Here is a 24,720-nt window from a genome sequence, read left to right on the forward strand (position 1 = left end):
TGTGGAAGAACTACAATTCCCAGCATGCCCTTAATATGTTTTAATGTAGTACTGCAAAGTTTCCTTTTCCTTGACTCTTCAACTGTAGCAAAACTACAATTCCCAACATGCCCTTCCTAAGCTTTAGGGCAGTGGTCTCCAACCTGCGGACCTCCAGATGTTGCAAAACTACAACTCCCAGCATGACCGGACAGCCATTGGCTGTCCGGGCATGCTGCGAGTTGTAGTTTTGCAACATCTGGAGGTCCGCAGGTTGGAGACCACTGCTTTAGGGAGTACTGCAGTGTTACTCAACCCATAGCTCTCCAGCTGTTGTAGAACTACAATTCCCAGCATGTTCTTAATATGCTTTAATAGTTCTGCATTGTTCTTCGACCCATGGCTCTCCAGCTGTTGCAGAACTACAATTCCCAGCATGCCCTCAATATGCTTTAGTGTTCCTGCTGTGTTCTTTAACCCATGGCTTTACAGCTATTGTAGAACTACTATTCCCAGCATGCCCTTGATATGCTTTATTGTTCGTGCAGTGTTCTTTAACCCATGGTTCCCCAGCTGTTGCAGAACTACAATTCCCAGCATGCCCTCCATAAGTTTCATAGAATATTGAAGTGTTTCTCAACCCATGGCTCTTCAGCTGTTGTAGAACTACAATTCCCAGCATGTTCTTGATATGCTTTAATAGGTTTAATAGGTCTGCAGTGTTTTTCGACCCTTGGTTCTACAGCTGTTGCAGAACTACAATTCCCAGAATGCTCTTGATATGCTTTATTGTTCCTGCAGTGTTCTTTAACCCCTTCCTGACCCAGGACGTACCCGTACGTCCTGGGTCTTTTCCCTTTCTATAACGCGGGGCCACAGCATGGCCCTCATCTTAGCGGGTGGGGCCCGGTACCTAGCAACGGCCGGGACCCGTGGCTAATAGCATGGCACTGATGTGCCGTGCGCTATTAACCCTTCAGACACGGCATTCAAAGTTGATCGCCGCATCTAAAGTGAAAGCCGTCTAAGTGCTGGTTAGCTCAGTGGGCTGTTCGGGACCGCAGCGGCGAAATCGCGGCATCCCAAACAGCTGGAGGACACGAGGAGGGTCCCCTTACCTTCCTCCTCCGTGTCTGATCGCTGAATGACTGCTCAGTGCCTGAGATCCAGGCATGAGCAGTCAAGCGGCAGAAACACTGATCAATGCTATGCTATGGCATAGCATTGAACAGTATGATAGATCAATGTACGGCATGTTATATTCCCCTATGGGAGCTATAACAATGCAAAAAAAAGTTAATAAAGATCATTTAACCCCTTCCCTAATAAAAGTAAGAATCACCCCCCTTTTCCAAGAAAAAAAAAGAAAAAACTGTGTTAATAAAAATAAAAATAAACATATATGGTATCGCCGCGTGCGGAAATGTCCAAATTATAAAAATATATCATTAATTAAACCGCGCAGTCAATGGCGTACGCGCAAAAAAAATTCCAAAGTCCAAAATAGCGTATTTTTGGTCACTTTTTCTGTCCTGAAAAAATGAATAAAAAGTGATCAAAAAGTCAGATCAATACAAAAATGCTAAAAACTTCAGATCACAGCAAAAAAATTAGCCCTCATACCGGCCCGTACGCGAAAAAATAAAAAAGTTATAGGGGTCAGAAGATGACAATTTTAGTTAGGATTTTTTCCAGAAGCACGACAAAATCAAACCTATATAAGTAGGGGATCATTTTAATCGTATGGACCTACAGAATAAATATCAGGTGTAATTTTTACCGAAAAATGTACTACGTAGAAACGGAAGCCGCCAAAATTTACAAAATGGCGTTTTTTCTTCAATTTTGTTGCACATGATTTTTTCTTCCGTTTCGCCATAACATTTTGGGTAAAATGACTGATGTCACTGCAAAGTAGAATTGGTGGCGCAAAAAATAAGCCCCTCTATGGATTTTTGGGTGCAAAATTGAAAGAGTTATGATTTTTTTAAAGGTAAGGAGGAAAAAACAAGAGTGCAAAAACGGAAAAAAAAAAACGGGTCATGAAGGGGTTAACCCATGGCTCCCCAGCTGTTGCAGAACTACAATTCCCAGCATGCCCTTACAAAGCTTTAATGTATATCTTCAGGGTTTCTAATCTCTTGTCTCTCCGGCTGTTGCATCACTACAATTTTCAGCGAGCCCTCCCTAAGCTTCAGGACATGCTGGAAGTTGTAGTTCTACAGAACAGCTGGAGAGGCCCAGGGTTGGGGATATGGTTGGGGTGCGTTTACTTTTGGAGAGTGTTTCCAGACCCGGTCCCTCCAGTATGCTTCCATTGATCTACATTGTGTGGGGGGATAATGGGGGTCTCTCCATTACGTTGCGGCAGACTTCACAGACAGACACTAATGCACCTATGTATATATAAACATGTCAGGAGGATGATTTGTCTTGTGAATCATACATTATCCTTCCAGCGACGCTTTAAACCTAACAAAGCCCTAAAAGCCTTGTATGAATGAAAGATAATTACCCGCACCCCGTGTGCCATCGCTCTTAATGCACCGCACAACCGGTAGAATCCTAAGATAAACGCCGCCTGGAAATTGTATTTCCCTTGTGCGTAACCGGTGACGGTGACATCCACTCTGCACGGGAGACATTGGAGCGAAGGGTGGAGGTCTAGACGGCTATATACCAGGTCTTCATGGCCTACAGCAGTATTTCCCAAACAGGGTGCCTCCAGCTGTTGCAAAACTCCAATTCCCAGCATGCCCGGACACCCTATCTGCCCCAATCACTGGGCACAAAGACATGGAGGGGACATTGCCAGTGATGCAGCTAAAAGTTAGGGGGACTATTGTGGTGACCCACGGTGTATGGCGGGACCATGGGGTGTAGCGGTGTAGGTGGTGGGGCCAGATGGTATTAACCCCTGGGGCAAGATGTTATTAACCCCTAATGTTCGTGACGCCAGAGTGGTTTTTGGCACCGGAACCACACGAACGGTATCTCAGCTGCTCCAATGGCTAGTCAAGGAAAGGAGAGTCCACAACCGGTTATGGTTTAACGGAGGCTTTACTGAGTCCAGACAGATGGAATTATCTTCATAGCTTGGCCAAATTCCCAGAGAGGTGGCCAGGACCCAGAAGGACCTCACAGCTTGCTGGGACCAATAATACTTGTAATCAGGGGTCAAGTCCTGGGGAAAAAAGTCTGGGAACTCACCTATGATTTCCACTCAAGGGCTAGTCCTGCAGGACTCCTGCTAATGGGAACAGTGTTCCTGCTCTGGAAAAAGTGCAGGAACTCCGTTCCTGTGCGTTCCTGCAAGACTTGAGTCCTGCTTGTAATAAACTTGAAACCATTATCTTGAGGCTTGACTATATGCAGGACTTGACTATTTGTAGTGACAGCAGACATAGACTTTTGACTTACTGGAATGACTGTAGCTTTGTGGCCTCAAGATGCTGGTCACTAGCACTGAGATCTCTGGTGTTTGCTGAGCTCAGTAGCAGGTGGTAAGAAGAGAGAGAGAATTGTAATGGCCGCCCCTTTATATAGTGGGGGGCTGGACTAAGGCCCATTGGTAAAGCTGCGGGTCATAGGTTAAGCTAGTGCTCTCTGGGTAACATCATGTGACAACATAACATGTGACATTCTCACAGGTCCTTTAGATAACTCGCAGGTCCTTTAGACTAGCTTTACATTAGGACACTGACTGCACATAAGGTAGGACAAATAACATTATAGAAACATCAGGGGAGCCCCCAGGTCACCGAGGGACTCAACCTGACAGGGTCTAAGAGAGGAGACCTATAACCTGTCCTCTTCCGCATTTACTTCCATTGAACTGCCCTGCAATACCACACACAACCTGAGGACAGGCGTGGTGCTGTTTTTAGAAGAAAGTGCTTCTGTTTTTCCAATCCTGGATAACCCCTATAAGAATTGGAGTCAGAATTATGGGATAACTAATAGTACTAATAGTTATTTAAGAGAAGAACTAATTGGAACCAATACTGAGAGCAGCCTGTAAGGCCTCATTGATACAGCAGAATTTCCGAGAGGAATCCAGTGGAAAAATTTGGCTCAATAATTCTGTTATAGCAGGGTCTTCTGCTGCAGCACGCAGAATTTCTGCCATGAAAATGTTGACTTCGGCCTCCACAGAAAGAGTTGACATCGCAGTTCTTTCTTTGAGGTCCGCTCAGAAATGCATTGCCGTCTATTGTGATGTTGCATTCCTGAGTGGTCCTAACGTGGACTGATGAGTTGGGCAGAAATTTTCTGGATGGACATTCCGTAGGATTTACGCTGTGTAAACATGGTCGACTGGACCTTTGCTAGAGGGTCCGTCAGCTTCGCTGTTGTCCCTAAAGCATCCACTTGTGATGGTACTACCCCTGTAGTGGGACACACTAGACAGGTAGAAGAAATGCTTTCTTGGACTGGAATGTTGTGGCAGATGTGATGTTTTCTCTTCCCTGGCTAAGCCAGGACTCTACTAACGTGTGCTTTTGGGCCCTCTGATATCCCCTGGGAATCGGGGTAAAGGCAGGACTGCCCTTAGTCCCTAATTGGATGAAGAGTAGACATGTCACATCTTACCAGCTTTACATAAAGCTTTTGATAAGGATTTGGAGTAATGGAGTTAACCCCTTACATATACATCAGGCTCAGTGGACATAAGAAAACACTCTTACCTGAAAATATATTTAAGTATATAAACCTGGGATACAGCAGAAGACCTTAAAGGGGTACTCCGCTGCTCAGCGTTTGGAACAAACTGTTCCGAACGCTGGAGCCGGGGCCGGGAGCTCTTGACATCATAGCCCCACCCCCTCATGATGCCACGTCATGCCTCCTCAATGCACGTCTATGGGAGGGGGCGTGACGGCTGTCATGCCCCCTCCCATAGACTTGCATTGAGGGGACGTGGCGTTGCATCATGAGGGGGCGGGGTTATGACATCACAAGCGCCCGGCTCCAGCGTTCAGAACAGTTTGTTCCAAATGCAGCGCAGCGGAGTACCCCTTTAAAAGGGACTCCGCCCCTGGCATCATATCCCCTATCCAAAGGATAGGGGATAAGATGTTAGATCGCCGCGGTCCCGCTGCTGGGGACCCCGGGGATCGCCGCTGCGGCACCCCGCTATCATTACTGCACAGAGCGAGTTCGCTCTGTGCGTAATGATGGGCGATACAGGGGCCGGAGCAGCGTGACGTCATGGCTCCGCCCCTCATGACATCACGGCCCATCCCCTTAATGCAAGTCTATGGCAGGGGGCGTGACGACCGCAACGCCCCCTCCCATAGACTTGTATTGACGGGGGCTGGTCGTGATGTCACAAGGGGCGGAGCCGTGACGTAACGATGCTCCGGCCCCTGTATTGCCCGTCATTACGTGCAGAGCGATCTCGCTCTGCGCAGTAATGATAGCGGGGTGCTGCAGCAGCAATCCCCGGGGTCCCCAGCAGCGGGACCCCGGCGATCTGACATCTTATCCCCTATCCTTTGGATAGGGGATAAGATGTCTAGGGGCGGAGTACCCCTTTAAGAGGCAACAGCCACCCGAACAATGTTCAGAATGGTCAAAGGTTACTCCACTGCGGGACACTTTATATAGTCATTGGATCTACTATGTGTCCGGGGGGAGTGAGTGGACCCATTTGATTGTTAGAGGCACTCTAGGGTTATTTTTTTTGCCCATATCATTCACACTCACCATCACTAGTCTTACAGTGCCATCTGTTTCATTCCAGCACAGCTGCATCCATGTACTTCATTATTGTAACTGGGTCATGAAACACCAGCCTGACCCACAGAAAATCACAGTGCTTAATGTATCGGAGGAAGTGGTTAGTCATGGGTCAGCTGACTTCCTGTGAATTACAAGATGGTATGATCGCTTATCAGACCTCTCCCCTCCCAGCTCTGTACACAGATACTGCTAGTAATTATACACCTTCCCTCCAAGCTCTATCTGTATACTGCTGCTTCTATCTGTATGGGATCAGGATGTATAGTAGTTATACATCTCCCCTCTAGCTCTATCTGTATACTGCTGCTGTTATCTTATCTGTTATACACCTCTCATTTTTTTTCTGCATTTGCCATGATTTTCCCAAAATTGCCACAAAGTGCAGCAAAACATGTCTTTTTTAAAGCGCTTTTTGTAAATTGTAGCAAAAGTGTATAAAAATGCAGTAAAAATGAACGTAGCCTAAAGGCTTCAAATCTTCGTAAAATGCCTCAGTTTTCTTTATCGGCCAAATCACTTTTCCCCTCATGGCAATATTTCTCTAAAAAAACACACTTTGAATAACAAAATGCATCAAAACTGCACATAATATGAGCTGACCCCAACCCACGTAACAGTCTCAGCAGTTTAAGCTTCTAAATGCTGCAGTCTACACAGGTTAGCCTCATTAGGAGAATTGCATTGATGAGACTCCATCCCCTCTTTCTGCAAAGTCAGAGAATTTATGGGAAAATAGGATTAGAAAATAATTTCTTTTTCTGAACTACTACCAATCTCATAATACATACAGAATAGAGGACCAAGCCCTTAAAGGGGTATTCCAGTGAAAAACTATAATTATTTTTATTTTCATATCAACTGGCTCCAGGAAGTTAAACAGATTTGTAAATTACATATATATAAAAAAAAAAAAAACGTAATCCTTCCAGTACTTATCAGCTGCTGAAGTTGAGTTGTTATTTTCTGTCTGACCACAGTGCTCTCTGCTGACACCTCTGTCTGTCTCAGGAACTGTCCCGAGCAGCATAAATTTGCTATGGGGATTTGCTCCTACTCTGGAAAGTCCCTGAGACAGACAGAGGTGTCAGCAGAGAGCACAGTTGTCAGACAGAAAAGAACAACTCAACTTCAGCAGCTGATAAGTACTGGTAACCTGGATTAAGATTTTTTTTTATAGAAGTACTTTACAAATCTGTTTATCATTCTGGAGCCAGTTGATAAGAAAAACATTTTTTTCACTGGAATACCCCTTTAATTTGTTATGGGGGACCAATTATTCTAGTTACTGCCCTGGCCCTCTATCCTGTATGTATCATGGGATGGGTAGTAGTTCAGATAGCAGATATCAGGCATCCAGTAGTATGTTAACAGTATGTTAAAAAAGCACTCCAGGAACTATTATTATTATTATTATTTTGCTAGTTCAGTATAGGCTATTATTAGATAATTATGTAGAGATTCTTGTGTACACCTTGTGCTTACCTATTTTAGCTGATGTGGCAGGCTTTAGTTTTCAGCCATATTCAAGTCCTGGAAGAAAAAAAGCTCCCAAGGGCTTGTCCTGAAAGATTCCTGCTAATGGGAACGGGGTTCCTGCTGTGGAAAATGTGCAGGAACTCAGTTCCACCTGGTTCCTGCAGGACTGGAGCCCTGGCCATATTGCTTCCTATTTCAGAGTAGAAATTATTTCCTAAAGCTGTCTACATTTCCCACAAACCCTCTGGCTTTGCAGAAAGAGAGGGGGTCGAGTCTCATCACTGTAATTCACCAACCAAATCACCTGGGCTAGACTCCAGCAACTAAAAGCTTAAAGGGGTTGTACGCTGCCCTAATTTTCGGAGCTCCGCTAACAGCGTCCGTGAGTTCATTACTCCAAACGCTGTGCGCGGGCTTCTGTGTTCGCGGCCGCCGGGCGTGACGTCACGACCGGCCCCTCACCCGCCCCCTCGTGACGTCTCGCCCACCCCCTCGTGACGTCACGCCTGCCCCCTCTACCAAAGTCTATGGGAAGGGGGCGTGACAGCGGTCGCGCCCCCTTCCCATAGACTTTCGTTGAGGGGACGGGTGTGAAGTCACGAGGGGGCGGGCGAGACGTCATGAGGGGGCCGGGCGTGACGTCACGCCCGGCGGCTGCGAACACGGAAGCCCGAACACAGCGTTAGGAGTAATGAACTTCCGGACACTGTGAGCGGAGCTCCGAAAGTCAGGGCAACGCACAACCCCTTTAAACTGCTAAGACTCATAAGTGGGTTGGGGGTCAGTTCACATAATCTATTAAATGACTCCCAGCTTTTCCAGACCCCTGAATGACCAAGGTAACTAATGGCACACCCTGATTACCCAAGACTACATTGGTGTGTTGTTGTTCTAGGGTCGTCATCCTGTTCATAGCTCCTTATTGTGTTAATCCTGCCACCTACGGCAAAAAAATTAAAAATTATGTCCATAACAATTGCCATTTAGGAGCCTGGGAAAGCTAGGAGACAGCCTGTGTAAAGACTGTTTTATTTACTTTAGACAGATCTTTGGCAGCGTTTCCCAACCAGTGTGCCTCCAGCTGTTGCAAAACGACAACTCCCAGCATGCCCGGACAGGCAAAGGCTATCTGGGCATGCTGAGAATTGTCGTTTTGCAACAGCTGGAGGCACACTGGTTAGGAAACCCCGATATACGGTATTATCAAGAAATCCCGATTTGCCTTACTCTTGTTCGCCCCCCACAAACCGTGTGAAATCACCTTATTAAACATTAATGTGCCTGGAAGCGGTACACAAATGAAGCTTCCTTCTACACAGTAACAAAACTGTTTATCCTTCACAATGTTACCCCATGGACATCTTTTTTTTTTTTTTTGCTTTTGCAGCGCCCGTAATTGGGAGTTAGTGTCTCTTCCCACAGCCAGAAAACAGCCACCGGGGGAACGAGAGATTTCCACCCCCGTACACCTGCATCAAGGCTCTCCAGATCTAATACACTCCGTCCATTGGGGAATATACTGAATATTTCCTGTTCTATGGAATATTGTGTACTGTAGGCTGCAGTTCAGAAGAGGAGAATGTGACAGTGGTAGTTACAGGGAGCTCTGTGGTAGTTACAGGGAGCTCTGTGGTAGTTACAGGGAACTCTGTGGTAGTTACAGGGATCTCTGTGGTAGTTACAGGGATCTCTGTGGTAGTTACAGGGAGCTCTGTGGTAGTTACAGGGAGCTCTGTGGTAGTTACAGGGATCTATGTGGTAGTTACAGGGATCTCTGTGGTAGTTACAGGGATCTCTGTGGTAGTTACAGGGATCTCTGTGGTAGTTACAGGGATCTCTGTGGTAGTTACAGGGAGCTCTGTGGTAGTTACAGGGATCTATGTGGTAGTTACAGGGATCTCTGTGGTAGTTACAGGGATCTCTGTGGTAGTTACAGGGATCTCTGTGGTAGTTTCTGCGAGCTCTGTGGTAGTTACTGAAGACTCTATGGCAGTTACTGTGGGCACTATGGCACATACTGGGAGCTCTGTGGTAATTATGAGGAGCTTGGTGGTAGTTACTGGGGGCTCTATGCCAGTTACTGGGGGCACTATGGCACATGTCAGGAGCTCTGTGATAGTTACTGGAGAGCTCTGTGGTAGTTACTTGGAGCTCTATGGCAGTTACTGGGGGCTCTATGGCACATACTGGGGGCTCTGTGGTATTAACTGGGTTCTCTTTGGCATTTACTGGGAGCTCTGTGGCTTTTACTGGGGGCTCTGTGTCCATTACTGTGGGCTCCACTTATTGTGGTAATCCTGCCGACTACGCCATTTTTGTATAATATGAATGTAAAAACACAAATATATATTTCTATGTGCATAACAATTGGCATTCAGAAGCCTGTGAAAGCTAGTTGACAATCTGTGAAATGTGGTTTTATTGACTTTAGATAGATCTGTGGTAGTTACTGGGAGCTCTGTGGTAGTTACTGGAGGCACTATGGCACATACTGGGAGCTCTGTGGTAGTTACTGGAGGCACTATGGCACATACTGGGAGCTCTGTGGTAGTTACTGGAGCCACTATGCCACATAAAGGGAGCTCTGTGGTAGTTACTGGAGGCACTATGGCACATACTGGGAGCTCTGTGGCAGTTACTGGAGGCACTATGGCACATACTGGGAGCTCTGTGGCAGTTACTGGAGGCACTATGGCACATACTGGGAGCTCTGTGGCAGTTACTGGAGGCACTATGGCACATACTGGGAGCTCTGTGGTAGTTACTGGAGGCACTATGGCACATACTGGGAGCTCTGTGGCAGTTACTGGAGGCACTATGGCACATACTGGGAGCTCTGTGGTAGTTACTGGAGGCACTATGGCACATACTGGAGAGCTCTGTGTTAGTTTCTGGGGGCTCTATGGTGGGAGCTCTGTTACAGTTACTGTTAGCGCTATCATAGTCACTGGGAGCTTTGTAGCAGTTTCTGAGAGTTCTCTGACTACTGGGAACACTGTAGCTGTTACTGGTGGCAGGTATTGATGGTTTTATGGCTGCTACTGGGAGTTCTGTGTCTATTATTAGGACCCATGTGGCTGTTGCTTAGGGCTATATGGAGGTTGTGACTGGTGGCCCTGAAGCTGTAACTTCTGTAGTTGTTACTTGGCATTCTATGGCTTAGGCATTTTCACACTTTTGTAGTTTCCGGCAGGGGTATAAATCAGGGAATTTCCAGACATATATACATCTTCCATGTTGAAACAAGACGTATACTGCTATATATATATTGGATCCTATGCTATGCAAAAGCTATACGGAGACCAAAATGACAATCTTTCGACATCCATCGGATGATTGTGGTCTATGATTAGGTTGGCATCAGGAGGTGGACACCACTAATGTTATGTGAGAGAGCTCTATGGCTATTATTGGAAGCTCAGTGGTTAAGCATTGAAGATTTTGTGGTTTGCAGTGTGGTGTACTACTGGGGTGATGTACCATTCGTGATACCAGGGTAGCGTTAACCACCACTCTCCAAGGTTTAGACAGTTCTCCTGGGCCAAGTGCTGGAGACAATAATATTTTACTGAGGCAAATCTAGAGAGAAGGAGGAAGGCGCCTCATGTGCGGGATCAGCAGATCTTGTTAGTGGGGGTGAGGGACGGTAATTCCCAAAACGCTTACCAAAGTTGGTTGTGCGCCCACACACAACAAGGTAAAGTGCAGAAGAGATGTACAAGAAGGTCCACTGCAGCCCTCCTGGGTAGAAGTAAAATCAAAACCAAATGACCATGGATTCAGGAGTTTGTCTGGCGCAGAGAGGAACCATCAGGAAGCCAAGTAAAATCAATGGATTTATTAAATGCAACGCGTTTCGCTGCGCATGCGCAGCGAAACGCGTTGCATTTAATAAATCCATTGATTTTACTTGGCTTCCTGATGGTTCCTCTCTGCGCCAGACAAACTCCTGAATCCATGGTCATTTGGTTTTGATTTTACTGAGGCAGGAATGTTGGTAAAATCCTGTACAGTAAAGATCAGAACATGGAAAGTGCAGAGTAATCCTGGGAGCCGGTTGCCTTGCTGGAACTTGTAGTCCCTCTCACTTCCCTGTATTACGGTTGCTGCAGACTTTTTACTTTAGCTTTAGACTTGTGACAACCCACGCTGACTTTAAACTGAATATTTCTCCGGAGCTTCTAGCTTATTGCCAGGCTTGGAACTGTACCTGTGTGAGTTTTGGTAAATCACGTGGCTGTAGACGTAGACTTCTCCCAGCTCCTCTCCACACTGTACCTCAGCTCTCCTCCAACTACCAATGGAACACTGAAAAACTCATCCCCCTTACACTACTTAAAGGGGTACTCCACGGGAAAACATTTTTTTTTTAATCAACTGGTGCCAAAAAGTTTAACAGATTGGTAAATTACTTCTATTTAAAAATCTGAATCCTTCCAGTACTTTTCAGCTGCTGTGTGCTCCACAGGAAGTTCTTTTCTTTTTGAATTTCCTTTCTGTCTGACCACAGTGCTCTCTGCTGACACCTCTGGAAGGATTGAGATTTTTAAATAGAAGTCATTTACAAATCTGTTTAACTTGCTGGCACCAGTGTATTTAAAGGATTTAAAAAAAATTGTTTTCCACTGGAGCCGGCGGGAGGAGCTCGTGACATCATAGCCCCCCCCCCCCCCCCTCATGATGCCATGCCCGCCCTCTTAATGCAGGTCTATGGGAGGGGGCGTGGCGGTCGTCATGCCCCCTCCCATAGACTTGCATTGAGGGGGTGGGGCATGACGTCATGAGGGGGCAGGGCTATGACGTCATGAGCTCCCCCCGCCGGCTCCAGCGTTCGTTTGTTTGTTCCAAACGCTGAGCAGCGGAGTACCCCTTTAAGCTCTTTAGAGTTTATTGTTTTTCTATGTGACCCTACGGTTACTTGTTTTTGCCCCCTTGGCATCTTGGAACGGCACACGGAGACGTTTCCCTGCCTCCTGCTGGCATTATCAGCCAATGACCTCCTGTTCCTTGAGATGGATGTGGCCCCCGGGGCTCAGCTCTCCTGTCATCTTGATATGATCAGCAGCCCCTTTTATCTTTGCTGCCAGCACTTTGGTTATGAAAGATAACAGCTAATCTCATAGCGAAATGTAACGGCACATATATCAAATGTTGACAGAGCCCCATAGTCTGAATAGAGATTCACAGGACTATGATGCCATATGGTTGGTGATGCTCTTTCCAAGCAGATAGCCTGTTGTTATAAGGCAGGTTGGGCAGGTACATATGTTTGCATCACCTTTTTGCAGCATAGGTGGTGTAGAGGGGTCCTCAAACACACAGGGCAGGCCCGAACCTCAACCGGAAATATTCTGCCATGTATACGCGAGCCTCGGTAGTTTCATCTTTTACTCCCGTTTCATCTGCATAAGACAAAATTAGTACATAGAGAACCCCAAAGTTCTGTAGGGTCCTGCTGACCAGAGAGAAGAGGTCATGGGAGACACTACTGGGCATTAGAATTTCTATTGAGGGGCCAGTTTTCTTGCTTCTAGAGAACTAATCTGCATACTTATTACCCTTGGGGCATTGCCTGTAAGGTTCCACACAATTGTCTCCTCAATGAGTAGCGGTACCGCAAGAGAGGGGTGAATATCTAACAGGGTCACCTACTATACTAGGAAGCTAGTGATACCCTTCTGGGTGTCCCTCCCGGTGGTCTATGTGTCTCTGCGGGCAGATACCTTGGCTAACGGCAAGGGGGATGCCGGGAGCATTTGTGGTCCCCTAGTAGCTTTGGCAAAAAGGGACATCGAACCTGGAACCTCGCAGGTACCTTTTGGTCCGGAGGTGAAGGGTAGGTTTGTTGGGGGGCCTCTCTCCTATCGGAGAAGGGCTTGCGATAGACCGCATCCTTTGTGCGCGTTTTTTTAGTGTAACACGTTTGCACTTTTTCTTGCACTTTGGGTGATTCGAGAGCACGTTCCTCGGCTCTTAGATAGATCCTGGTGGTCTATGTGTAGCAGGGCCAGTGGCGCAATGGATAACGCGTCTGACTACAGATCAGAAGATAGTAGATTTGACTCCTACCTGGCTCGGGAATGTTGCCGTGATTGTATAGTGGTTAGTACTCTGCGTTGTGGCCGCAGCAACCCCGGTTCCAATCCGGGTCACAGCATCTCCTCCCTGCTTCCTGGTGGTCTATGTGTGTGGCCATTAGGTTCCTCACATCCGGGCATATCGGCTTTGTCCGAGATGCCATCAGTAATCGGCTCCTTGACTGATAACTTGATGGTTGATGCCAGGTGCATTTTTGGCCACTTAGTAGCTTCAGTGAAAAGGGGCATTGAACCTGGACCCTTGCAGGTGCCTTTTTGGCCCTGAGGTGAAGGGTAGGTTTGTTGGGGGGGGGGCCTCTCTTCTGTTGGAGAAAAGATTTGCGATAAACAACATCCTTTGTGCACGTTTTTGTAGTGTGACACGTTTGCACTTTGGGTGATAGAGAGCACATGCCTCAGCTCTTAAAGGGGTACTCCGCCCCTGGCATCTTATCCCCTATCCAAGGGATAGGGGATAAGATGTTAGATCGCCACGGTCCCGCTGCTGGGGAGCCCCGGGATCGCCACTGCGGCACCCCGCCATCATTACTGCGCAGAGCTGTGCGTAATGACGGGCGATACAGGGGCCGGAGGGCGCGTGGTGACCCCTCCCATAGACTTGTATTGACGGGGGCGGGCCGTGACGTCACGAGGGGCGGAGCCGTGATGTAACGATGCTCCGGCCCCTGTATTGCCCGTCGTTACGTGCAGAGCGATCTCGCTCTGCGCAGTAATGATAGCGGGGGGCTGCAGCAGCGATCCCCGGGGTCCCCAGCAGCGGGACCCCGGCGATCTGACATCTTATCCCCTATCCTTTGGATAGGGGATAAGATGTCTAGGGGCGGAGTACCCCTTTAAAAAAGAATGAGTGATGGAGCAGAATGTTAGTGTATCATGTGGTATAGTGTACATGTGGTGTCGGATGTGGGTAATGTGTAATTAACCGTTTCATGATGCCAGGGTGTGGTTGACTTATACACCACCCGAGGTAGGCCAGCTTCACCTGTGCCAGGCATGGGGCAAATAATCACTCCTACGCAAGGTTATGGTTAACTGGCTTGCTTTGCTGAGGTTGGAAAGATGGTACAATCCGTTACTGCTCAGATTAGTGTAGATTGACTTGAATGATATCCACGAGACTGTAGGCTTACTGCAAGCTTGACTTTCACCTGGGTAGTTGGGTTTACTGGTAATAGATGCGTGGTTGCTGGACTTGGCCTCAGGCCTCCTTTCAGATCCACCTTACAGACTTCACTCCTCACCAAACTGTACCTCAGCATAGAACAATCTCACAGAAGTGAACTCTGACCTCTAGCTACAGTATATAAGGGGACAATTTAGAGCCTTCCCATTGGGCAGATAAGTCACATGTTTACCTCTGCATACTCCCCTAACAACAAGGTCCTTGACAACAGTATTCATGAGGTAACGAGTGCTTAGAAAATACAAATACATTAACCCTTATGTAACATGACATTATATAGTGCATTATAGAGGGTCCTGAGGAGAGTAGGCCCATGACGGACATTGAAGCAGCATCTGCCACACAGAATGGGCAGGGGTACAGAAGAACATGTGATTCTGTACTGGGTCACCACATATAGCTTAGGGAACCAGTGCTGTATATTATACTGGCATGCTTTGTATGATTGTAATTTATTGTATGACTTGTAATGATGACTGAATGATCAACAAAGTGTTTTCAATACATCCCCTTTCACGGCCTGCAATGATTTATTGTTTGATTCTGGTTTATAATGTGTGCAAGAATGTTAGTGTAGCATGTGGTATGATGTATAGTGTTGGGACACTTGTGCTGTATGTTGTATTGTCATGCTATGTATAGTTATTCCATTAATTTATTGTGTGCTGCTTCCTAGCCTGCTGTGTTGCAGAAAATTGTATGTATGTGTAATGACGCTTGATTGCTAATAAAGTTATTTTTTATCCAAAAAATGCACCTCCTATCACTACCTGCAATGCCTTATTGTTTGATTCTGGTTTATAATGTGTGCAGGAATGTCAGTGTAGCATGTGATATGATGTATAGTGTAGGGAACCCATGCTGTTTGTTGCACTGTGCAGCTATGTACAATGATTGTATAAATTTATCCTGTGCTGCTTTATAGCCTGCACAGCATCGCAGTACATCGTATGTATGTTTAATGATGTTTAATTGCCAATAAAGTTATTTTGAATAAAAAAATCCACCCCCTAATATTGTCTGCAATGCTTTTGTGTATGTTCACACTGAGTAATTTGAGCGAAATTTCCTCACATGGAATTGCGCGTTGGGAATTTGCCCTGTGAACATTACCATAGGTGTGAATGGGTCTTCCACGGACCCGTTCAGAAGCGCTGAAATTGATCCACGTAAAGAATGGACATGTTCATTCTTTGTGCGGAATTCTGTGCGAACTACATTGATGTCAATGGTGACGGTGCAGGGCCACGTGGTCCTACCGCCGAAGGTTCCTGGCGGCGGTGGCCAGATGGAATTTCTACTTGTGGAGATCCTGATCAAATTACTCAATGTGAACGTACCTTTTTTGTTTGATTCTGGTTTATAATGTGTGCAGGAATGTTAGTGTAGCATGTGGTATGATGTATAGCATAGGGGACCCATGCTGTATAGTGAACTGTGGCGCTATGTACGGTTATTTAATAAATTTATTATGTGCTGCTTCTTAGCCTGTTCTTGTTGATTAATTGCTAATAAAGTTATTTTCAACCCACCAGTATTTTTAAGAATTTTTGAACAACTGTTTGAATCATTGTATTACACTTTTTATTTTTTTTATTTTTTTTAGGATTTACGGTAAAACTTATATCTAAATATTTTTGTCTCTTTTTTTTTTTTCTTTAGAGACAAAGTTCTGGAGCAGCAAGTGTAAAGGACAAGAAATCAAGTGACAATGGTAAGAAGTTTCGGCTTCTCTTCTGAACCATGGCTGTGCACACAAAATGCTTAGGATGTTAAATGGGCACTGTGACATGTAGAGACATGTCGAAAGTTTTGATTGGTTGGGGTCTGAGTGTTCAGACCCTGACCGATCACTAGAACAACCCGGGAGAAGAGCGCGCTGAGTGAGACAAAATTACAATAGAAAGTCTATGGGATTGTCTCGGTCATCAGCGCTTCTCGCAAAGGTTCTTCTGCATGTGGCAAAAATGTGTATACCGATGAAACCTTGACAAAATTCGCTTCTTACATGCGGCGCACACACGCATGACAGCCCAAACCAATAATGTTCACCAAATGAGCAGGCACATTTCCAATCGGTCCAAGCGCCGACTTGTTTTGCTGGTGCCCGCTCCAGTCGGAATTATTCCGGGTGGAAATACCGTAATGTAAATGAGCCCTAAGACCGTTTTTACATGGCCAAAAATGTGCGGAATGTCCGCAGACAGACATTACGCACATTAACTTGCAGGGCTGCCATCAGAAATGTTGGGGCCCCTTACACAGCTTGTAGTCTGGCCTCCCCCCCCCCCCTCTCTGTGGCACAAGCTGTATTTTTTCTTAGCATCGGGCTTAGAATCATAAAATAATATCGCTACTCCATATTAATTCTGCAGTGACTAAATAATACCACCATACTGTAAGGAATACGCAGACAGTATCACTAATAACACCACATTACAATGGACATATAATTCTGCCACACACACCATGACCACTACCATTACCACTGACTAACACCGCTATATTGTTGTTAAATAAAAACCACTATACAAAAGATCAATAACCCCTATATAGGAGTAGATTTGAGCTGTACACAGGGGCTGCAGACCATATAAGTCATTATTGTTACATACTCAGATGGGCGTCATTTCTGATCAGAGTCGTTCACTTTTCTCTTTCTTCTCCATCTGTTCTGGGTCATCATGAAGATTTCTCCCAATCACAACTCGTCTTCACCGAATCTGCTGGACAAACATTTTAGGATTCTCGCTACAGCAAAGTCCTCACCTCTATACAAACCCCCTACATGTATTACACTGCCCCATATAGTATTAGATCCCTCTGTGCAGCTGTATAGTATTAGGCCCCAACATTGTCCCTATAGATTAGCAGGCCCAAACATTGTATCCATAGGGTATTATGCCCCTCACATTGCCCCCATACAGTATTATGCCCCTCACATTGCCCCCATAGGGTATTATGCCCCTCACATTGCCCCCATAGGGTATTATGCCCCTCACATTGCCCCCATAGGGTATTATGCCCCTCACATTGCCCCATAGGGTTTATGCCCGTCACATTGCCCCCATAGGGTATTATGTCCCTCACATTTCCCCATGGTATATTATGCCACCTACATTGCCTTTCATTGTATATCATCCCCCTCATATTACCCCCAATTGTATATTATGCCATCATATTGCTCCCCTTTCTATATTACCCCTGATATTGCTTCCCTTTCTATATTATCCCCCTCATATTGCTACCCAGGGGAATAGATTGAAACCACAGGGCCCTGATGCAAAACATTTCCCTGGGTAGCTTGATAGGTAGCTAGCCAGTTAGGTAGGTAGGAGGACATGCAGGTAGGTATGTAGTTAGATTGCCAGATAGTTAGGTAGAGAGATAGCCAAGCAGCCAAATAGGTAGGTAGCTAGGTTGGCAAGTAGTTTGGTAGAAAGATAGACAGGTAGGTAGTCAGGTATGAAAACAGGTAGGTATAGCCAGGTAGGTAAATAGATAGATTACCAGGTAGGTATGAAGACATGTAGGTAGGTAGCTAGGTTGCCAGGTAGGTAGCTAGGTAGGAAGACAGTAAGACAGTTAGGTAGATATGTAGGTGGGAATACATTCAGGTAGGTAGCTAGGTAGGAAGACAGTAAGGTTGGTAGACAGGAAGACAGGTAGATACATAGGTGGGAATACAGTAAGGTAAGTAGGCAGCAGGTGGTGGAATAAAACTCTCATGGGTAATACAGCTTTTCTCAACCAGGGTGCCTCCAGCTGTTGCAAACCTACAACTCCCAGCATGCCCAGACAGCTAAACGCTGTCTGGGCATGCTGGGAGTTGTAGTTTTGATACAGTTGGAGACACCCTGGTTGGTAAACACTGTTCTTTGTTTGTGATATACTGAATTGGCTAGAACAGTGTTTCCCAATCAGTGTGCCTCCAGCTGTTGCAAAACTATAACTTTCAGCATGCCCTTACAGCCTTTGGGCATGCTGGGAGTTGTAGTTTTGCAACATCTGATGGCGGCCCTGTTTACTTGATTCGGCGACACTAGGACCACTCAGAAATGCCTCGTCTCCATAGACGGCAATGCATTTCCGAGCGGAATCTGCAGAAATGTTAAACACGTTGAATGTTTCTGCAGAAGCCTAAGTCGTGATTTCTGCGGCAGAAACATCTGCTGCGAAAATTCCACTGTGTGAACGGTGCAGCAGAATCCCATTGAAATCAATAGGACTCAGCGGAATTAAAGGGGTTATCCACCATAAGGGGATTTTCATACGTACCCGGCAGACAGTAATGGACATGCTTAGGAAGGGTCTGTGCTTGTCTTGGGGCTAAATGGCTATGTTGTGAGATACCATAAAGCTGAGGCTATCTTTTGTGAACTGGCTATTTTCTGTTTGAGTTTGTTCCCCTAAACTACAAATCCCATCATTGCTTTTTTGTAAGTGTGAGGTCACTTCTTTTCCTCCCACACATCAGCCACCCCACCCACTGAAACACATCTGTGTTTCATTCAATGCAATAGACCAGTATTTTCTGACCAGGGTGACTCCAGCTGTTGCAAAAAAACTGAATGATCTCCCTCCCATCCAGCAGTTACCTTACCCAATGAAGCAAGAACAGGCTCCCTCTGAACACCTAACTAGTGATGTAATGTCTCGGGCTGCACTGCAACCTGGGAAAAACTGAGATGACACTCATTTTGTATGCTGTTAAAAATAAACCTTGGGGTAAAAATCACATAAGAATTGCGAGACCACCATCAAACACAGGTACAGACACCATGAGGAAGGATGTATCAAAACCTGTCCAGAGGAAATGTTGCTGAGTTGCCCATAGCAACCATTCATATTGCTTCTTTAATTTTTCAGAGGCCTTTTCAAAAATGAAAGCAGCAATCTGATTGGCTGCTATGGGCAATTCAGCAACTTTTCCTCTGGACAGGTTTTGATAAATCTCCCCCTATATTATGTACGGTGTCCATATTAGTGTGGTATGCCTTGGGGGGTGTAGTGTAATTGGGGTGTTGCTTCAGTAGATGAGGGGTTAACTTAACCCCTGTCACTCATGACGCCAGGGTGCGGGGTAATACACTGAGGTGAATCTTCGGCCTATCGCCACCCGTCCCAAAAACAATAGGTGCGTGCTTAAATGAATGAAGGTCCACAATAGGGATGAACTTGAACTTGAATGAACTTTACTGAAGTACTTGCAGTACATCCAATTAACAGCAACAGTCTTAGCAATACAGTCTCTATATAGCACGGCAGTGATTGACAGATGCCGCGGACCATTAGTTTATCCAAGAGGTTATTAGAATTAGGGATGATGCAGAGATCCGTCCGGATTTAGGGGTCTGTTTAGGTCCGTTGATCTTGCAGACTTAAGAGGGATTGAAATAACTCACAGTTTTGTAAGATGGCCGTTGCCGCAAGGCTTGGGCCTAGTCACTGCTGACGACAACTGCGCAGATCCTCCTCTATCTATCAGCAGCCCACGAGGAAAGAAAGCGCTTAATGGCCGCCGCTCCCTTATATGGGCAGGGCCGTTTTGGATTGGTCCGAGTCAGCTGTCACTCACCGTTACAATGCATGGTGGGCGATCACCTGACTTCCTCCAATGGTCCTTGAACCATAAAGCATAGAGTCTTGGAACGCATCATGTGACCCATAGGTCCTGCGACGCTACAACCAGGTAAGTATACTTTATTTACATATTTACACTTAGAATTTGAATAGTTTTAACTATTAAAGGGGTGACAAGGGGCTAACTATAGATGAGGACCCCACCTGTAACTAGGGACTCTGACTTTGGGGACATCACCACAAGGTAACGGATGCAATCCGGTACCGGGATACCACATTAGGACATCATCAGGCGTCAGACAAGTCTGCGTCACACCTCAGACAAACCTACCTCAGCCCTCAGCTCTCAGCCAAACCTCGGTCATGCCTCAGACAAACCTCGGTCATGCCTCAGACGTCAGCCGGACAGCCTTTAAAGTTTTCCAGCCTTCCTACACAAACTGCGTAGCAGAAGAAAGCAGAGCATGCGCTCTGAGCGGTACAGACAACTGGGCATGTGCTGGGCTACGCTCCTAACACTGCCTACTTTAGCCCTACGCTGTCAGCGGAGTGCTGCGCATGCGCTCTCAATTTTCTACGAATCGAGGAAAACTTTATATCAACAACTGTTTAGCTGACGTCTGAGGCATGACGGAGAACTGGCTGAGAGCTGAGGGCTGAGGAAGGTTTGTCTGAGGTGTGCTGGAGGTTTGGCTGAGAGCTGAGGGCTGAGGGAGGTTTGGCTGAGGTGTGACGGAGGTTTGTCTGAGGTATGACCGAGGCTTGTCTGAGGCATGATGGAGGTTTGGCTGAGGGCTAAGGGAGGTTTGTCTGAGGTGTGACAGAGGTTTGTCTGAGGCATGACGGAGGTTTGTCTGAGGTGTGACGGAGGTTTGTCTGAGGTATGACTGAGGCTTGTCTGAGGCATGACGGAGGTTTGGATGAGAGCTAAGGGAAGTTTGTCTGAGGTGTGACAGAGGTTTGTCTGAGGCGTGACGGAGGTTTGGATGAGAGCTAAGGGTTGACGGAGGTTTGTCTGAGGTGTGCCTGAGGTTCGGCTGAGAGCTGAGGGTTGAGAGAGGTTTGTCTGAGGTGTGATGAAGGTTTGTCTGAGGTATGACCGAGGCTTGTCTGAGGCATGACGGGGGTTTGGATGAGAGCTAATGGAGGTTTGCATGAGAGCTAAGGGAGGTTTGTCTGAGGTGTGACAGAGGTTTGTCTGAGGTGTGACAGGTTTGGATGAGAGCTGAGGGCTGACGGAGGTTCGTCTGAGGTTTGACAGAGGTTTGTCTGAGGCATGACGGAGGTTTGGATGAGAGCTGAGGGCTGACGGAGGTTTGGCTGAGGGCTGACGGAGGTTTGGCTGACCGCTGAGGGAGGTTTGCCTGAGGTGTGACGGAGGTTTGCCTGATGCCTGATGATGTCCTAATATGGACACCATAATTATGAACTGCACTAACTTTATAGCCCAAGGTTTATTGGGCTCTAACATAGTCAAATAAAAACAAATCCCAGAATACCCCTTTAATAAGCTGAATATTCCCACAGAATTTCACTTGGAAATTCCGCTTTGTGAATTGTGAAAATGATGACCCGACTGCGTATAGGAGGCCGTATCATGTTTCGCGGACACCATTTCTTGTGAATAAGCCTCAAAGGAAAAGGCGTATAGTAGAGGTGCAGCCCTTTAAAGGGGTAGTCCGCCCCTAAACATCTTATCCCTTATCCAAAGGATAAGGGATAAGATGCCTGATCGAGGGGTCCCGCAGCTGGGACCCCCATGATCTCTGTGCAGCACCCGACATTCGTTTAGAATGCTGGGTTCCAGCAGCAGGGGTTGTGACGTCATGCCCACGTGGCACGACATCACTAGTGAGCGTGGCAGTGACGCCACGACCCCCCGCCGCCCGCTCCAAGCATTCAGAACAAAATGTGGGGCAACAGAGTACCCCTTTAAGACCCATGTAATTGCTGAATCGGACAAGCTGCCAAGAGCAGGATCAAGCAGAGAAATGACCTGGCACAGTGCCCGGTTAGCTGTTGCAGGAATCAATGCAAGACAAAGCTGCTTCTTGGGTAAGTAATCTTGCAGAGACCATAGTTAAATAATTATGAATTTGGCAGAGCCGAAGGAGCTACACTGGGAGCTACACGACCGCGGGGTACGTGCGCTGAGAGTAAAGCGACGGCGTGCTGTGCCAGATTAATATTCCTCCCAGGGTTCTTTTCAACCTGCGTCTTTCCTAGAGATGAAAAGTTTTATTATCCCATTATGTAAACTTGAAAGCTAATATTTATACCGATCCTGGCACCCGTATACGGTACGACAGAACGGAGGGTTATTGTACAGGTCTCAAGTGAGTTATGTTCCTTTCCAAGAAGATTTATTATCTGACTGTCACTTAAAAATCTTGGAGGCAGCTGAATAGAATTTCTCTTACTCCATTTGCGATTTCATTATAGATCCTCCAAGAGCCAAAGGAAAAAAACTTTTCTTCTTTTTATGTGTAATCTCTTTTGCTTAAAGGAATTTTCCAGGTTCTGCAAGTTTTAAATGGGTTATATAAGATGAGAACCTACATCACGTATGTCCATAGGTTTTTGTCTAGTGTCGCAGAAATTCACAGTATGGTCCATTGAGAAGAGTGGCGCTGTTTCTCGAGGCATACAGCGTTTTAATACAATATACCACAATACTACTGAAAAAACAACCTTGTCTCATAATTGAGGTTGTTCTACATCTGGGAATTAGGGGTCACATTGGTGCCGAAAAAAATGCATTGATTTTGGTACCTAACGAGGGCCGGCCCAGCTCCCATATTATGGTACATTTCGGCGATGGCCCGGCTCTTCTCTGGCGGCGGCCCAACTCCTCTTTGGCAGTGGCCTGGCTTCTCTTTGGTGGCGACCCAGCTCCTCTTTGGCGGTGGCTCGGTTTCTCTTTGACGGAAGTCTGGCTCCTTTTTGGTTCCTGCCAGTAGTGTCTAGTGCTGGAAGAAAGTGATCTTTCACTTAAAGTGTACCTGTCAGATCCCACAAAAAAAATAATAATAATATGTTACTCAGTACCTAATCCTGATCATGTACATGTAATTTTTATGTCTCTGTCACCTATATTAATCTAAAAAATTCCTCTTGACTTCCGGTTTCGGCGGGGGAATGTGAGGAGCTAGAAGACGGAGCTCCGGTGCGATCGCTTCTTATCCCCGTTTTTGCTATTGATATCTGCCAGCATTTACTTCCCACCTGACACGGAGGGCTGCCGGTATGCCTACAGAGTCAGATGGACCGCTTTGTCAACCGGAGCAGGGACGGGCAGGGCCAGAGAGCAGGAGTTAATTCTTTGCCTCTTGGGGAGTCAGATGCGGGGAAGATGACGCCAGTTTGCGCCACAGCTGAAAACACCAACTCATCTCAGCTCCCAGAGCCAGCAAGATCGCCGCAAAGCCTGACTCCCGGGTTGAATGACCCCCTTGATTCCGGCATTACCCTTCTCCTACAAAGCCTTGGCTGCTCTAATGGCTGTGGAGGTCGCTAAACTACTTCTACCCGACCTGAAGGTACAGCTGGATACCTCGATTACCTCCGCCATTTCTCACATTCAGGGAGAAGTTAATCTACATACTAGCCAGCTGGCTGACTTGGAGGAACGACTAAGTGTAGCTGAGGAGGAGATTATGTTGACTAAACAGCAGCTGCAGCAGTCCGTTCGGCATACTAAACCCTTCAGGAAAAAGACCGACAACTTAGAAAATCGCTCTCAAAGGAGCAACTTGAGGTTAGTCCGGTTGCCAGAATCGGTACCGTCACATCAGTTACATGCTATTTGTGCTGGCAAATTACCGCAAGCACTGGGGATTAATACCCGTTCCATTGTTGAGAAAGCCCACAGACTGGGTCCCCTGAGATCACCGACCACCACTGGGAGCTCGTGTCGTCAGAGCCCTGCCCCCGCATGACATCACGCCCCGCCCCCTCAATGCAAGGAATGGGCGTTACAGCCACCACACCCCCTTTTGTCATTACATGGACGCCCTGCTGCTGCAGGACTTGTGGCATTTCATTCCTAAATGCTTTCTCTCAATAACATGAGATGGTACGTTTATAACTGAAATGCAGTTTTGTTTTATTTTTCCTTCCTTCCTTTATGCTATGTGTTCCTGCTCTGCTCTCGAGAACCACACTTAGTATGTTGCCCTCTACCTCTGTAAGGCTGGGTTCACATCACGTTTTATGCAATACGGGACCACATACGACTGGGGGGAGCTAAAACCGGGCGCTCCCGTATCCCTACCATATGCCTAAAAAATCACAAATCACCGGGAACAGACGGGTATACCAGAAAGTTTTACTGAAGGATAAACTTAGCCCTATATTACTTACTGTCTATGACAATATTGTGTCTACGGGTACTTTGCCCCCTCTGGCACCATAAGGAAGGTAAGAATTTTACTCTCCCAGGAGCCTACCGCCCTATCTCGATAATAAACGTTGACATTAAGCTGGTTTCCAAGATACTGGCGGATAGGCTTGCAAATTTCTTGCCATCACACTTAGGTCCTCACCAAGTGGGTTTTATTAAAAGCAGGGTCGCGGTTTTCAATTTAAGAACAGTCTTAGCGGTCCAGGGTGAGGGTCTAGGCCTTACTCCAGCCAGGTCCCACCATTGTTAACATT

The 24,720-nt window shown here is 46.5% G+C and overlaps 1 protein-coding gene across 1 annotated transcript in view; it reads left to right on the forward strand.

Annotated features, from left to right (window-relative positions):
- The window catches only part of PCP4 (Purkinje cell protein 4), an 88,747-nt gene that overhangs the window by 30,030 nt on the left and 33,997 nt on the right, over window positions 1-24,720 (forward strand). Inside the window, exon 2 of the mRNA XM_056560908.1 lies at window positions 16,144-16,195. Coding sequence (XP_056416883.1) covers window positions 16,144-16,195 — 52 coding nt within the window. The remainder of the gene's footprint in view (window positions 1-16,143; window positions 16,196-24,720) is intronic.

Source organism: Hyla sarda, chromosome 2 (assembly GCF_029499605.1).
Source record: "Hyla sarda isolate aHylSar1 chromosome 2, aHylSar1.hap1, whole genome shotgun sequence".
Classification (NCBI taxonomy): Eukaryota; Metazoa; Chordata; class Amphibia; order Anura; family Hylidae; genus Hyla; species Hyla sarda.